Source organism: Ptychodera flava, chromosome 16 (genome assembly GCF_041260155.1).
Source record: "Ptychodera flava strain L36383 chromosome 16, AS_Pfla_20210202, whole genome shotgun sequence".
In the NCBI taxonomy this organism is placed as follows: Eukaryota; Metazoa; Hemichordata; class Enteropneusta; family Ptychoderidae; genus Ptychodera; species Ptychodera flava.
Genome location: NC_091943.1, coordinates 7,196,077 through 7,212,745, shown reverse-complemented (window position 1 = coordinate 7,212,745; position 16,669 = coordinate 7,196,077). Strand labels below are relative to the sequence as shown.

General features: G+C 35.5%; 1 protein-coding gene across 1 annotated transcript in view; it reads left to right on the top strand.

The window, feature by feature from the left end:
• LOC139152663 (E3 ubiquitin-protein ligase TRIM45-like) overlaps window positions 1-16,669 on the top strand; it is a 401,328-nt gene that overhangs the window by 1,459 nt on the left and 383,200 nt on the right. Inside the window, exons 2-3 of the mRNA XM_070725943.1 lie at window positions 8,939-9,065; window positions 9,666-9,780. Coding sequence (XP_070582044.1) covers window positions 8,939-9,065; window positions 9,666-9,780 — 242 coding nt within the window. The remainder of the gene's footprint in view (window positions 1-8,938; window positions 9,066-9,665; window positions 9,781-16,669) is intronic.

The following is a 16,669-nucleotide window of genomic DNA, read 5'->3' as shown; positions in this document are numbered from 1 at the left end:
TGAAAGTGGCGATTTCAATTTATTTTTATGCTTTCAGGGACAGATATTCGGACTTTCAAACTTTTACAATTCTCTGATCTACCTTTAACTTGCAGGGTCTCATTTTACATGTAAAGCTTGTGGTGTGATAGCATTTTTTACTTTTTTATTTTTTCAAAAATAAAATTTTATTTTTCAGCATAAAGTTGACACAGGGATGGCGGCCATGTGAATTTCAGATATTGATAAATTTTAGGTTATTTGTTTCTCTTTAACCAAACTTTGTATGTAGACCCCTGATTTTCATTTATGATTCGATGAGAGAAAAGTTGCAAGTTTCATTAAGGAAAGTTTGAGCAAAAGTTTAAGACTTTCACTATTTAGGTACTACCTTAATTGCAACGAGTAAAGAAAATAAATTTGATGGCTTTGAGTTGCTACGATATTGCACCCACTGTTCCCACCCACAATATAACTTCAATTTCAAGACGCCCATTAAGTTTTAAAAGTAACTGGATTTTATGGCATGGTTCTTGTTAATCCTGATCGTGGCTTACGTATATTTGAACATGAATCAACTTATCTACCATTGCTAAAGAAAGAATTATTGGATGAATTGTAAAGTAGCATTTTCAAGTGAAAGAGCTGATAAGTAACCCCGCAGTTCTAGGTAGTTTTATATGTGAATTAAAAATTTCAATATTTTCCTCTGTAGACACAGCGCACAGGACAGCTGTCTGTTTTCCCCAGAAATTCAAAGAATTTTTCAAGTCTTTGTATGTTAAAATGTTAGGTCAATTGGCTCTACTTGTAGATATTGAGACGGTCAAGAGTTCTCTATTTTATGACTGAGTATGTTCCTAACCAATATACTTATTCCAACTCATTTACGGAAAAAAATTTTTCCCTGAAGGAGAAATTAACCTTTGTTGGCATCTCTTCTTTTTATTAGTCCATTATCATCACTGACCAGATATGAACTGAAAAAATGCTCCAGTGTTTCAGTATATATTGCTGTTGTCTGTAAATTGAAACCGTTGCCACAAATTTGATTGAAACTGTTATGATCAATCTCATGAATAATATTCACCACAGAATAATTCTAAAGGTTATTTAAATATACAAAATATGTAATTAGCTGAAATAAAAATACTTAATTTCTTTGACTGCTATCATTGTATCACCACTTTATATAGCAAGTGTAATTGCCTTTGGTCAAGTCCTTCAAACTTATATACCAAATTGTGAAAGCTAATTATAAATTAGCTGACATACAAATACAAAATATCTTCCACTCATATAAATAAGATTGTCTCATCAATATACATAACAAGTTTCATAAACTTTTGTAGAGTACTTAATGTCTTACATCCCTAATTTATAAAGTTAGTTAAATATGCAAATTTATAACTAGGTGGTGTAAAAATGCTAACTAAACTTTCATGAATCCTATATCATAGTGTTTTCAATGTATATAGCAAGTTTCACCAATTTGATCTAGTCTATTCAGATTTATATTCCTAATTAGGAAAGTTTGTTAAATATGCAAATTGGCAATTAGCTGTAGTAAAAGTGCTCAATGACTTTCAATAATGTTATATCATAGTATCTTCAGTGTACATGGCAAGTTTTGTCAAGGGCTGAATTAGGGAGGCAAAATGAAGGATGTGTGATCTATAAGGGCGGGAACTTTGCCCTCACAATAAACAGATCATTCAACACCACACAGGTGCTGGTGAGTTTTAGTTTTCAAAACTCCAAAAGTAATTCACAGGCCATACACAGGGCAAGCTGTCCCATTCATAAGGAGCTCTAGTTTCTTTCCTATTAAGAGCAGAAATAAACAGAGAGAATTAAACTTGATGGATTATCAACAAATCAGTCTACCAAGGGGTGCCATCCAATCCTAACAAACAGCAATTACGAAACAGTTAATTCTGTCTGGTGAAGATTTGAAGATAGTCCCAAGTGAACTGTGGTGTTTACCGCACTCTTTCTGGTAAAGTACCGGATCACATTTCTAACAAAGTCCAAGGGATTTCTTGAAGGACAGATAGTTACAAGTAGAGGAACATGCCACAGCTCAAAGGAAACTATAGTACCCATCAGAATGTTTGCCTTTTTTTCCAGTACCAGGAAGATAACAGTAATCTTTGTCATAGCTTGTAAACTTCACACTAGTGAAATTCTGAAACTATCATGTTTACAAATTTCAAACATGTATGGACCATCCTGTGGGTACAAATTTAGTGTCAGTATCCAAATCAAAATTAACCCTTTGAGCGCCAAAGTCAACTGTTGTCGCCTATATAAAATGTACCCCAGCCAATTTTTTTCAGATTTTTGCCAAAATTTTGATAAAATCCTGTAGCCAACAAAACGTGATGTCTGTTTGGTCCAAAATAATAAAAAAATTACAGAAAAATGCATGAAAATTGTTAAAATGTTGCACTAAAATTTTGGTTAGAAAAATTACAGCACTTTAAGGGTTAAATGTTTTATCTTGTACCAAACAATTTCTTGGATAAACTAAGATTCACATAGGTATGGAAGCTTGTGACAGACTCTACAAGTTGTAATTTTATGAATGTATTGCTGCAAAAATGTGTGCGACTGTTCCTGCAGCTCAGTCAAGGAATTTGATAATTGCTCATGAATTACAAGGTAAGGAATTTGCAGGAAAATTAGATGAAGATGTAAATAGGCAGTCAGAGCCTACAGACAGGGAATTTAACATGAGATTTAAATTTAAGTGGATAAGTCTTATAAACAAAAACAAACTGAACAGTCCATATCAGCATGTAAACATTGACTTAAACGTTTCTACTAAGAGTCCATCTGGTCAATAAAAGCAAAGTGATGACAGATGTAACTCCATCACTACTTAGGAAATCATCATTGCCACTTTTTGACTTTGATGTATGGTATTGGTTATTAGCAGATGGGATTTCCGTCCACTCACGAAAAATGAGACAGTTGGGAATTTGTATTTGCAGCAGCATATTTGGTAGCATTTTTGAGCTGAAAGCAGAGAGGCCATAATAACCTTGGATTTAATGAGCTTAACATGTGAGGGCAGATTTTTCAAAGAGTTATTGTTGATTTCATGATGAAACTCTGGACCGGTAGCAGTTGGCTGAAATAGGTCACTTGTGGATTCTTTTGACAGTGGTAAATTCAAAATGATTTACATCCCACTTGGGAAAAGAAACTTGTCAAGTATCTGATCCCACTTTCAAACTTTTTCTGCTGTGCAAGTCCATATTTGGTCAATGATAGGAGAACTGGAGCAAGATATGCTTTGTAATATCTTTGACTTTTTAATAGGAAAAAAATGCTCTCAGCCCTCATTAATCATGCAGCATTTCTCTAAAACCTGTGATTTTCTTCAATGGGTATTACAGGACTTTTCAAAAGTCATGCAGTCATGACTCACTGCTGCTGATGCCCTGCACAGATTTTCATCCACATATCTTTGTAGTTTCTTTTTCTCTGACATGTTTCAGGTTGAGAGCCTTGGTAAAAGATGCTTTAGACAGACTGGGACAGTCAATGTATACCAAAGCTGCATAAATTGGAGCTTTTCCAATAAAAATTACACAATTTTTAGAAGCCGTAAATGAAGCAAGTTTGATAACCATGTACGAAAAACACGTTATCACCGTATGATATCGTGATAATGTGTTTTTATATAATGTATGCAATTAGAGTATTTTTATTAACTGATTAATTGATTTGTTTATTTGTTTTGCTGTCCGACCATAAATTGACAAATATATTCTGTGACTACCCAAGCTTCATCCCTATAGTTCTCTTCAACCAAAGGTCAATACCGAAAGGGGAGATTCAAGTATATTTTTGTAAATTTTGAGAAGGATTTCAGAAAATTTATGAAGAGGTTGGTACCAGTGTCAAAACCTATTTCTAGTCACAAATAACCATAAAGCTCATGGTTTGTAATTTTACGGCTATTCTTTGATATCAATGTCAAGATATTGTGAGTGGAACTTTAAGTTCAGAGTGCTTAAGCCGTAAAGTGAATGTCTAAAATCACATCATTTACTCCACTCAGCATGTGGTGTTTTGATCACTCTCCAAGGCAAGTACTTGACGGTAAACAGAGACTCAATCACAGCAAGGAGCCCCAAGTCACTCTCATTACCACTAATTATAGATTACAGCCCCAACCGAGTAAAGATCATTTTCCCAACCATGTTGAAGTTGTTCATTTTTATTACTCAGAAAAAAAAATACTGGTAGACAAAAATTAAATTTTCGTTCAATTTTTTTTCCTGATGATTCATGGAATACAGGAAAAGCTCAGAGCTATTTTGCCTGGCTGGTATAAGAAATATTGTTCCATAAATCTCCAATTTTTTATATTAAATATTGTACAAAAATACTGTAGCTCAGAAACTTTTGAAATCCTTTTACCTCAGAAAGTATGTATGCTTATTTTGTAGCCAACGTGTATTCTGACATTAAGGTTTCAAACTTGAAAACCCATGAAGAGTAGAGGGAATTTTTTGAAAATCCAATTCAAATGGGTTACGAAAAGTCAATACTTTTGCCCCACAATGCTTTGACTCTCTGATTTAATACTGGAATAGTTAGGACAAGCAAGTACATTTCACAATCTGCATATTGCTTACAAAAATTCAGTCATGTAATTTAAAACTAAAACAATTATCTACGGTGAAGGATTGCCTGCAGTGATTCTTGTATCTTGTTGCCAAAGATGTCATAAATGAGGAAGTTGAAAGACTTTGAAATACCTGTGTTTGATGTACCACCAAAGTTGACTTTGAAAAGTTCAGCCTTTTTGTATTTATTGGTCCATGACCTTTGACTTTTTCCCCACCACAGGTCACAATCCCGGGGTAAAGGTGACAGACTGGTTGACTTATTGTCAAATTGCAGTGTATATGTCTGCCTTGTGGTCAGTTATTGGAACAGCTTTAAAAGGAGAACTGACTGTGCCAAAGTTCCTTTCCACAGTGTTTGTGCCGTAAATTTGCCATAACAGCTGTCAATTTGTGTTAATTTTGAAATAGTTCACGTATCATGTCCTTTGTGGTGCTTAAACACAATAAATCCTGGGCAATCAAATTAATTATGTAACAGCTTCTTTCTTTCTGAATGTTTTCAATCTTGGTCGCGGCATTATTTTGTCTTAAAATATGATCAACCGGAATCAAGCTGAATGTCACTTTCTGTAAAATTCCCTATCTGAGTGACTTCAAATTGAATTGTGAAGTAGATATAAATTACGCTGGCTCAGTCTTCTCTCGGTTCGTGTGAAACTTGTCTTGGAATCACAGACAGAGCAATCACACCATCCAAACATTATCACTTCTGAAAGTTTTCACTCTGTTTTGTTATTATATGTGTTATTAATGTCATTATACAAAGATGAGGTCTTGATTGCTTTTCATAAAATATTAGTTTATGCCATGTTGAATGCACCCATCTGATGGGCTAAAATAAGGTTTATAATACAGTACACAGTACAGGGCCCTTAACGGTGGACTAACACTGAAAACCTGAAAAAGCATTTGATTGGCTGTTACATGATGACGACTGCATAACTGCTCTGTTAACTCTTGCCAATTTGGAAATTCCAAAAATTCAACACTTTCACCCCAAGGTCAATTTTGCTCGATTTACACTTGACCAATTCAGTGGTGGGCTTCTACAAACAGCAAGATACAATGTAGCGATAGAACAACATTGAGTGCTCAAAGAGATTATATCTGCACATCACAGTCACTCCACAAAGAGACTGTGCGTAAGTGCAGCTTTTACCAACATGTTTTAAAATGCTGGCCCCTGAATCTGCATGATGTATCTCTGTATTTAAACCTTGAAATATCAGCTATAACTTTAATAATATTTTGTCATGGTAGGGCTCTAAATGGTGTGCTTGGATATTTAGTAACAAATATCAGACTTCTTTTTGGAAAGTTAGCATATTTGGCGGGATGTTATCACTGAAAGAGGTGAAGTTCAGTGATTGTTTTCTGCCAAATAATGCTAATTTCACTCCAAAAGTTTTATATCCGCTAGAAAATATCCTTGCTTTCCATTCATAATGTCTAAATATCAGTGCTTATTTTTATAAGCTAACCATCCCACTGCCAGTATTGTCATGATGATGATGATGATGATCATACATATTTTTGTAAAAAATGTAGAATCTTCTCTTTCTTTTTCCTCATGTTGACATAAAGGCATTTGAGGTCAAAGGTCAAATAGCAACCAATAACACCTAAAGTTATTTTACCCCGCGTCAAAGTTATTGGACTCCGCATCCTCTGATACCAAAACTTACTGTACGACGACACTCCACATGTTACAGATGCAGGTGTATTACATCATGTATACCTTGCAATATTAAGTGAAACCAGTTGAATTGTCTTAATATGAGAACTTTCGCTGTGCCTATAAGAAAATTTACTTTCATATATTGATTTTAATAATACCAAGTTATAGATTGTCTACTGAGAACCTCTCTTCAGTTTTGCTACAATTACTGAGAATTTACGTCTAGCTCTATGCTCCAGGTTTCTGTATATACCAAAAATACATTGATGTTCCAGACTAAGGTTTAGAAAGAAGTATATTTATAGATGCCTGTACATGTATGTGCGATACATGTATAGAACTCAAAACATCACCAGTGAATGATAGCATTAGACTATAGCTGTACCTTTGCTCTAGCAATGCTGGTGTTGGTAACAATGCTGGTGTTAGAAGCTGCTGCGTGAAGTGTATGATTGATGTGGGCAATAACAGATTTGGAGTGTACATATTTAAATGCATGGTGCATTCATTCTTGACCTGGATGCACTTCAGTTGCCAAGACTCCGGCACAAACCACTTCATGTAAGTTCATAGAAGTTGACCAGGGACCAACAAAGTTGTCTGTTATTCTGTTTACCAGTGAGAACATGTTGAATGTCCTTCTCCCCGCACGCTGGTTTCTCTCATTCTGACAGTATGTGATCCAAAACTTTTGCCTTCTGTTAAGTCTTTCATTCTTCAGTAAAGTATATTAGGAGCTTTTTCTTTTGATGTTAATATGTGAAGTCAGAACAGTAAGCAACCATCACAACATGAAATTACTTTCTTCAAATTTGAAGTGCGTGAACACTGAACTATAAATGAATTTTAACTCATTTCAATGTCTTGAAGGTAGGGTGCCGCCCAAGTCAATTCTAAACGCCACTTACTCGAGAGTACTCTCTTTGACTCCAGTAAGTCTCACATGTGATGTAAATTGGTAAGAACTGACTTGGAGCATTTAAAAAGATTCCTAAACTGACTCTTACTTAAAGGTGTGCACTTCTATTTGGTGATTCTGTGAGACCCATAGCCAAGAAAATAATATTCATAATACCAGCAGTGATATTTTAAAAATTGAACATACTCTGTTCTGTAAAATGTGTCTCTTTAGCTTAGCATCCTCTTTTAGCAAATTTAACTAAGTCTGTCAATTTACTGATTGATGAGCTGCTAATTTACACTTTTTTCTATATTTACAATGATTCAGATGTGTTTTTGCTAAATCAAAAACCTGTTGATCACAATGAAAATCTAAAAAAAGCTAAAAAAGCATGCAACTTATTTAAAAGTGTTTTACAGTAATGTCCCTCACATCCACCAATAGTTTATAACCTTCTCCTCGACCCTCATGTACACCAACGATTTATAATCTCCTCAATAGTGAAGTATAATTGGGTGGACTCATAGGCTGTTACAACTCATCAGGATTCCATGTGTTAAACTATAGACCCTATAGGCGAATATGGATGCAACTCTACAGTTATTGTTTTATCATGGTGTGACAGTAAAAGGGTTGATGTAAACTTATAAATGTATCATTTTATATTCTCAGCGGTAAATTTTGCAGTAGATGCCGTGTTGGACATGTATACTCTCTATGTTAGGAGTGTGATCTTTCTGCCAGCATGACCAACAACGTAAAGATGTGTTCTAAGGGAAGTCTTTAGGCAGATAACAATCAGACTAATAAACTTTTGTGTTAATCTTGTTTATACCATTTGGAATAGTTCTGGCAATGAGCATGGCGTGTGCTGCAGACAGTTTTCATTCTCCTTAGAGTCAAAAGTATCTTGTTCCTACCAACAGCGGAGAAATGTGCTTTTGGGTACTGTCTATTTGATTAAAGCAGTCTGTTTTTCATCACCTACCCCTAAAAGTGAATTCTCTTTATGAAGACCAGTAACTTTTCTCCGTTTAATTTCTCCACTTCCGTTGACTTGTGATCCCTTGGAGTAAACGATCTCAGCCTTGTGTAGGCCACCGATTGATTTGTTGTGACAGCCAGTGAAAAATAGTGTTTGAATGGATGGTGCAACATGCTCCAATGGCCAACCTTTACCAATTCTATGTTTGTTCAAGCATGTTCAGCAGCAAACATTTGTGGAGTCATTTACAGCATTGTATATCTCTGAGATTTTGATCTATCTGTTGTATCGTTATTTCAGTTTGTGAATTATGATTATGTTGAATTGTTCATAATAAATGATAACTTTCATGCTTTTTGCCAGACCTTAAGTTTGTACACTAAGATCTATTAAACTCCTACTACTACTAGTCCTGGAATGCCTTCATCAATATCACATTTCAATCGAATCAAACTTAATTTATATTCCACATCTCCTTTTTTAAGTTATTTACAATTTGATATTTCTGCTTTTCATGTTGTTTTTGAGATTATTTCCAGAAAGGAGAGACTGTTACCACACACACAAACCTCTTCATACCGGGGTTATTTTCAAAAAGTATGAAATTACTCTTTTATCACACTGCTTGGATTCCAAATTTCAGATTGGATCAGTTTGTTCTAACTCAATGGGGACACTGTCTAAAAAATGAAATTGGTTTAATGTGTGCCCTCTAGCCATTCAATTCAACATATCCATTCTATTCACAGGGCTGTCATTTGGAAAGCAGGGTGAAAGGTCAGAGTTCATGGTCATGGTGAAACATGGAAGGAATAACCTTGGTGGGAAAGAGTACCAGTTGAAGGTTGAAATGGTTGCCAAGGACAACCAGAACAGGTAAACAGCAAATGTGTAAATAAAATCATTACAGTGGCATTATCAAAAGAAATTAGCTTAAGTGAAAATTCGACTTATTTATGATTAAGTAAAATCTCTTTTGTCACAGAAAGACACTAATGTTTATAGTCTTGGATAGATGCTTATTTTGACGTGAAGGCAAATACAATCACTACTTCAGTTTTCTCTTTCCTTGTTCAATAATCCAAAGTGAGCGATTTTGATATGTTTCAAAAATCAGGAAACATCAAAGCTACAACTTTTTGTTGTTTGAATGGTTAAGTATCAAGATTGCAACATCAGCCAGACACAAACTTTTTGGGGCATTAGGAAATTATTAATACCATTTAGAGTAATGATGATAGTTGAGGTGTTCTCTCAGTTGAAGTGATACTGACTCAAGACTCTTTCATATTCAAGAAAACTTTACATATTACATGTAAACATATTTGTATAGTACTGACTCAAAGCACCTAAATTGACCCAAAGAATTCAGAAATGTTAAGAACTTTCTGAGCACATTGTGATATAAATAATTAAGTGTTGAAGAAGCCTTAAAGAAATAGGACGGTACTTTAAATATCGATATTTTGATTTCAGGAAAGTGAAGGTAGATGTCGCTAATGAGAAAAATGGTATCCACTCCGTCAGCTATGTCCCACCAGTGCCTGGACAATACCTGGTGATTGTGTATTTAAATGGCAGACACATTCAGGTGAGAAAATGGGAGCTGAAAGTGAGAATGATATGTAGGTCATGGAATGACAAGATTTGGTAAGATTATATAGGGATAGATTTCAAGTTGTGACTTTGCTGCATCATACTTGGCATAAGCTGTCAATATGATGGGGATTTAATGTTGATTAAAATCGTCCATTGAGGGACAAGTTGCAGTCTGTAGTGTTTTCAATATCATTAGATAACTCTTTAGATTATATAATGAACTTATTAAGGTAGTATGCACCTAAAAATTGAAAGCACTTTTGCTCAAACTTTCTATATGAAAACTTTAAACCATTCAATTTTGAAATCAAGAAGAAAAACCAGGATGGATTGGGATGGGGATGGGGTGGGGGTCGTGCAAAATCACTCAATATTTGCCAACTTGTGAAATTCAAAATGGCCACCATCCCATTGTTAACTCTATGGCAAAAAAATTAAATTTTCAATTTTCACAAAAACAAGCTGGTGAAAAGCATATTTACTCAATGAGCTTCAAAATGAGCCCCACAAGTGGTAGACCAAAAAAGTACTATGGTGCATTCTTCCTTAAGTGATACTTACAATGCCGGATGTAGGTATAAGAGACAACATTACTGATCACTGTATTTGAGATTTGCAACAAGCGGGAGAAGATACCAGCTGGCATCCATTTCTGGTACGTCCCAGAAACTATACCATCATTTTATCTATTAGTAAGTTCTGTCTGCAAGCACGGCTCAGGATTGTTTCAACATATGTAGAATGTTATGACCAATGGAGCTGATTTCTCAGGTTGCACTGGTACAAATGTATAAATTTAAAATAACTATCAAAGGTTGCAATTTTGTCCCTGTAAGCACCAGTAGGTAAAGCTACCAGTATATGTATATCAACTTTAATACTTGAGGAGGAGAACCTTTTAAAAAATGTAATTGTTTCTCAGAAAAATAATGAAAGTTTTTCTAAAAGCAAATTTTCTTTCACAAGATGCAATTCTTAAATCACATGATAAAGTCAGTTTGTTAAAGTTTGAGTCAAAACCACAACTTGCTTCCAACATAAGGTATGACCTTGCTGAAAATTTCTGTGGTTTGCGAGGTATTTGAGACCACCAAACCAGTGTGTTAGTTTGTCCAATGGTATTCACGTATTGCTCAACAGGAGTGATTTCTAACAAGGAAAACCATGTTTCATCAGAGTGTCTCTGCAAAAAAATTCATGTCTTTGCTGATTGCTGCAGAGAAGTCAATTCACATCTTTTCTAACCAACATCTCTGAGTTGTCACTGCATAGTTTTGATCACATGTCCATTTTTCCACATGTCAATTCTTCAAGATACTGAAGAAGTATATACAGAATGAATGTAGAGTTATTGTGGATGAAGCTTTTGCTTTTCACAGTTCTTTTCACTTTCTAGTTCTGTTGCCATGGTCTCTGGTAGAGTTGATGACTTGCAGCTTGCTAGGACGAACTAAATTTATAATTGTCCTCTCTTCAAAAAGATTTTCAGACGAGATTAATAAACACACAACTTTGCCAAACTTTGTTCTACTTCCTTGTGGAAGCTCCAAATTTGATTGAACACAACAGTTTTATGTCTAAAGTTTGATGATAGATCGGTCAAAGGGGAAAAGTCATTCTTTCATGTCCATTTTCTTTAATTCCACATAACTTTTTGATGTCAACTCAAGCTGACTTGTCAGTGAGAGAAATCTTAGGAAAGTAGGTTGCATTGAGGACACATACCAAACTTATTCTGTGACTTAGAGATGTGTTTCCAGATTATCCATCACACCATCATCGTAAAAACCTGTCCTCTTTAATATTGGGTACAATTTTCCCCTGGGGACACCATTCTGTTAGGGAAACATTGCATGGTTGTTGATTACTGCGCTGGTAAGTTTCACTGAAAACAAGTACCATGGTATCTATCTCAAGGGTTGTCATTCTCAGTCACCACAAAATGGTAAGAAATAATTTGGTAAAAGTCATACTGTGAACTTAGCTCCTTCTGCAGATTCAAAATGAAACTTATCTGTTTGAACTTGAACAAAGCTGATAAGTCACAGTCAACTGGACTGGTGCAATTTGAGTGACCTTATATGGGTTTCTACCACCTGTGATGGTACATGTTTAATGAATTGAACTGAACTCATCTGATGTCACCAATCAGTCTCATTATTAGCTAAGTTTTCTCTCTGCAGTGACTTGGTGACAGAAGTGGAGTGTGAGGTCATGTGACCAATTAGCAAACCGTCAAAGGGAAATAAAGCAGTTGTCAGATAATTAATGAATGTTGTCACACTGGGTGGAGTGAAGGACAACATCTGTGTTCAGTCTAACCCAGAATCCTGTGTGTAATATTAACATCATTATTGACACATTTGCTCATTCATCCATCCGGCTGATGCTCATACACATTTATGCATCTGTGCCGTAATACAGCGATCCATCTGGCTATCATTCCATCCAGCTATCCTTCCCTAGATGTTTCCGTCCATCATTCATCCAGCCATTCATTCATTCCTTCAGTTTTTCACTCATTCCTTTTAGTCTGTAGATTCATTCCACAGTCATCTATTCATGCACGTCAGTGTGACATATAATCCAGCCACAGTTTTCCATTGTTTCTTACTCTGCCAAGCTTGCCAGATCATCCATTGAGTTGAACACTCACTGAAATATCCTTTCTCATCTTGGCATTTCTGTCACAGCTCAAAATGAGTGTAAGATCAATCATTACAAAAAACAGTCTCATGCAAACGGAAAACAGTTGCACTGCAGGAACGGAACACCTGACACATGCATGAACTTTTTGAAAATCATTTCCAAGTATTAGCCAATATTTCAAAAAACCCACCAGTTTGATTGTACGGTATGTCCCTGAATTGCCACACTTTCAGTATGTGCTATCTATTGGTACAGGTACGGTTAAGTTTGAATAGTAAGGTGACATATACCACCGTGAAAATATGGCCCATTAGTTTTTTGTTCTTTATCTCGGTTCAGTGGACATGTCATGGTTGCATCTTTGCCATGGGCAATACAATGTATTCAGGCGTTTGAGGATGACCAATTATCGTAATTTAAACGAAACCAAGTTGGCATCTTCTTCTTCTTTTGTGAAGATAATCAGACCATAGATGATTGATCTTTAAGATGAGTCTGCATGGCACAGGGAAAGCATTGTTGTGTACTGATGGAGATTTCAAACTCTGAACGTCCCTTGATGAGTGAATGTTGTTTTTTTTTTTTTAACACAGTGACAGTGGTTAGGATGTCTAATTCATCATGGTAGTTGAGATGTTGTGGAATCAATGCATTCCTCACAGTCACCGCAGCAAGCAATGTCACTTCACAGGTTATCTGGCGGTGTTTTGCTCCACTGAAATGTGTAAACAGAAAATCTGTTTTCTCATCAATCAAACAAACAGCATCTATATACAGTCACAAGAACACACATGCATTTCATGGCTGACAGATTATAATGCTATACAAAAACATAAGATTGCCAAATTTCCTGCATGTTTATCAAAGTCTAGATGCCTTTAGCATGCGGAATCATTTTAACAAGTTTCCTACCAGACAATATCACTTTCCCATCTGCCAATTAAGTTGGTAAAAAAGTATTGAGCCAAAACCATATCCATTTTCACCCATTCAGCTTGGTCTGTTATAGCAACTTTAGTCTGTAAAAGTCATGTTTACAGTATCTCTGTCTTCAGGGACCTACAAATCTTCCAAGTCTTTATCAAAATGCACCATATGGGACATGTTTTGCTTTACTAGTTTTAACCAACCTGACCTGATGATGAAATATGGACTTGGCAGAATAAGGGTTAAAGTTATTGTCCAGTGTTCTTTGCCAATGCCTATAATGATCAAATTTTTTTTTGAAATTGACATAATCTTTTATCATCACAACAAAGAAGACTCAAGTTGTCATGAAAAACATTGTATATGTGTAGCAGGGAGAGCACCACTGTGCTTGTCAGGATGATAACAAGTGTAGCAATGTGTTCTAAGATGATGTCAAAATAAAGTAGAGTCTCGATCGACAAGAAATGGAAATGGAAACAATCAGGAGATACATACCAGTGTCTGTATGTAACTAGACAGATATGATGATAACTGTGGCATTCAAACAGAGTTGTAAGTGTTCACAGATATTTCACTCCGGCAAATCAACACCTTAATGGCCTGAAGTGGAAGGAATGTTAGTGCGATGAACTACAATGAAAGACATAGGTCAGCTTCCAGCATAGGCCTGAGATCACCCCTGGCATTGTATGCGGCTTTTTTCTTGTTTCTGTCAAATCAAATCTTGTTCGATCATCAGTCGACTGTGAGTGAAATAAGCCATGTGAAAGATAAAAACAAAGGTTATGAAAGTCAAATTCATTAGGATTTATGCCCTGAAGGGAAATCAAATATTTCCGTCATGATGTCGGTTTTTATATCAGCTTGATTTCATGGAAAGTTGCCAGGCTTGGAAAGATTAATCCATACACAAGTGCCTCAGGTTGAAACGCACATTTTGAATGCTGGCTCTGGAAGAAAGTGACTCCTACAAACTGTGTCAGGTCCACCCAAGAACTGTTTTTTAGAAATTTATTGATTGAACACTATGTATTTTTGGCCACGAATGTGAATTCTTTCATGAAAGACATGACAAGATCTTTATGGCAATTAATACACAGCTTTTTGATTGGTTGTGTTGAATGCAAACTTATATGATACAGAATGATATCTTGCAGGGGTCAAAGGTTAATAAGCAACAGTGACACCATCATACCATGTTGTTTTCCATGGAACCTCAAAGCAAGTCAGTCACCTGGCCTGTACTTTTACAGTATTTGGATATTGCAGAGGTTGGTTTCCAGAAGTATAACAACTTTGTTTTTACAGAAACCTTGTACATGGTTCAATTTTGTCCAATTAATTTTCAAAGTAAGTTGCATTTTGACCATGAAATATATCATTTATCTGTTTGATTTATAAAACTACTGAAAGTGAAATATATGTGCTATCATGCTGTGATATTGATAACCCAACACAGTAAGAACACTTAGGAAATAATGCTCTGATGAAGTGGAAGTGGACAATGTCATTTCATTTTGACTTGGAAATACTGCTTTTGGAAACTGAGACATAGAACATCTGATATACTTTAACATTGACCTTGTAAAGACTTTCAAATTAGAGTAGATGTCATTCTAATTTGTGTGTCTGACTTCTCCACATGAGAGTTTTGAATTCATGCTGAGGACCCAGCTGAGGTGAACATTTCCTAATAGCAAAACACATCATTACAGTGTGTAGTGGTTTTACACACTGAATGCCAGACACCATGTGTAGCTAGAAATCAACAGTACAGTGACACTGATAGAAATCTTCTATTGACATTGTATCAATACATGTATATGATCTCGATGATGGTTTAATGTTGACTCTAAAAAAGTAAAGATATATGTTGTTTATTCTTTTCTGTCAACATCGCTGTTGTGTATAAGGCACTGAAACTGGCATGGTGTTGCAGATTAGGTACTGGGATCTTGTGTCCTCCTTAAAGGGGCAGATTTTTCATCAGTTTTATCTCTTGGCAAATGGAGTAACTGAGCACAACTTTCAAAGGAAAACACAGACTAAAATCACACAAACAGTCAATGTCAACCACTAATGCGAGAACCAGGGATTGAAGACAGCCCCTTTAAATCTAATACCATAACCCTTGGTAGAGCTCTGTCAAACAGTTAGAACTCTGTCAAACTCTAAACTATGAGAGTATAAAGCAAGGGCTTAGATACATGTACCAGACATTGTATCATTAATGCATTGATCAATAGATGAACTCAGGAACCATCATGGATAATTAAAACACATCATTTATGTTTATCCTGAATCCTTTTTCACTTATCAAAACAAAGTTTAGAAGTGAAAAAATCCAATGATGAAATTCTGATTTGAACTTGCCCCTAACATTTATAAACTTATTGTAAGTTGTTAAAAGTTTAAACTCTTCACAGATATTTGAATAACAAGCATTTCAAAACAAAATCTTTGAATATATGTTTTCCATGACATAATCATTGTATTTCGCATGGTGATTGAAACAGCACGTAGAACTGCGTTGCCCCCCACTAATGCAGTGAGTTTTATTTTGCATGCACATGTTTTAATTATCTATGGCCACATAGGAAGATGTGTGAAATAAACTTATTTTCAAAAAGTGCAGGTAGATGTGTGAAATAAACTTGAGTTTCATTTCTTTAACCAATATAGGCTGACGTGATTGTATTGAGATCCATCAGGTAAATACTGCCAGCTTTTTGTTGGATTTATTGGCAAATGTTTTCATAGGAAAAATCAGACTATGGCAACCTTGAAATTGGGGTGATAGAACTCAAATAATTGACCGATTGATGGATTACAATCACAATTATATACACTGGGCTTTGTCAGTAGAATGGATACAGTGAATACTGTTACAGTGTTGCAATATGATAATGGATACAGTGATTGTTACAGTGTTGCAATCATGAAGGCCACACACATACATTTGCAGTTACTAGGTACATGGGAATTCACATCAGGAGACAGACAGTGTGCAAACCTCAAAACATGGAGATCTATGCCCATGGCAAAACAGCGTACATCCACCAGCAATATCATAGACAGTATGTACTTCACTGCAACACAAATGGTATAACCAGCCCTTTACAGACACAATTATCTCCACCACTTTTGTTTCACTTTTTTCAGTTTTACATAAACACAAGGCATAAGATTCCATATTTCAGGTCTGATAACAGAACTTCCATTGCAAGAGTTTGCAAAGTATAGTGACCAGGACTTAATTAACTTCTATACTTTCACTTCTTTCCAGACTGACCAAAAGTTTG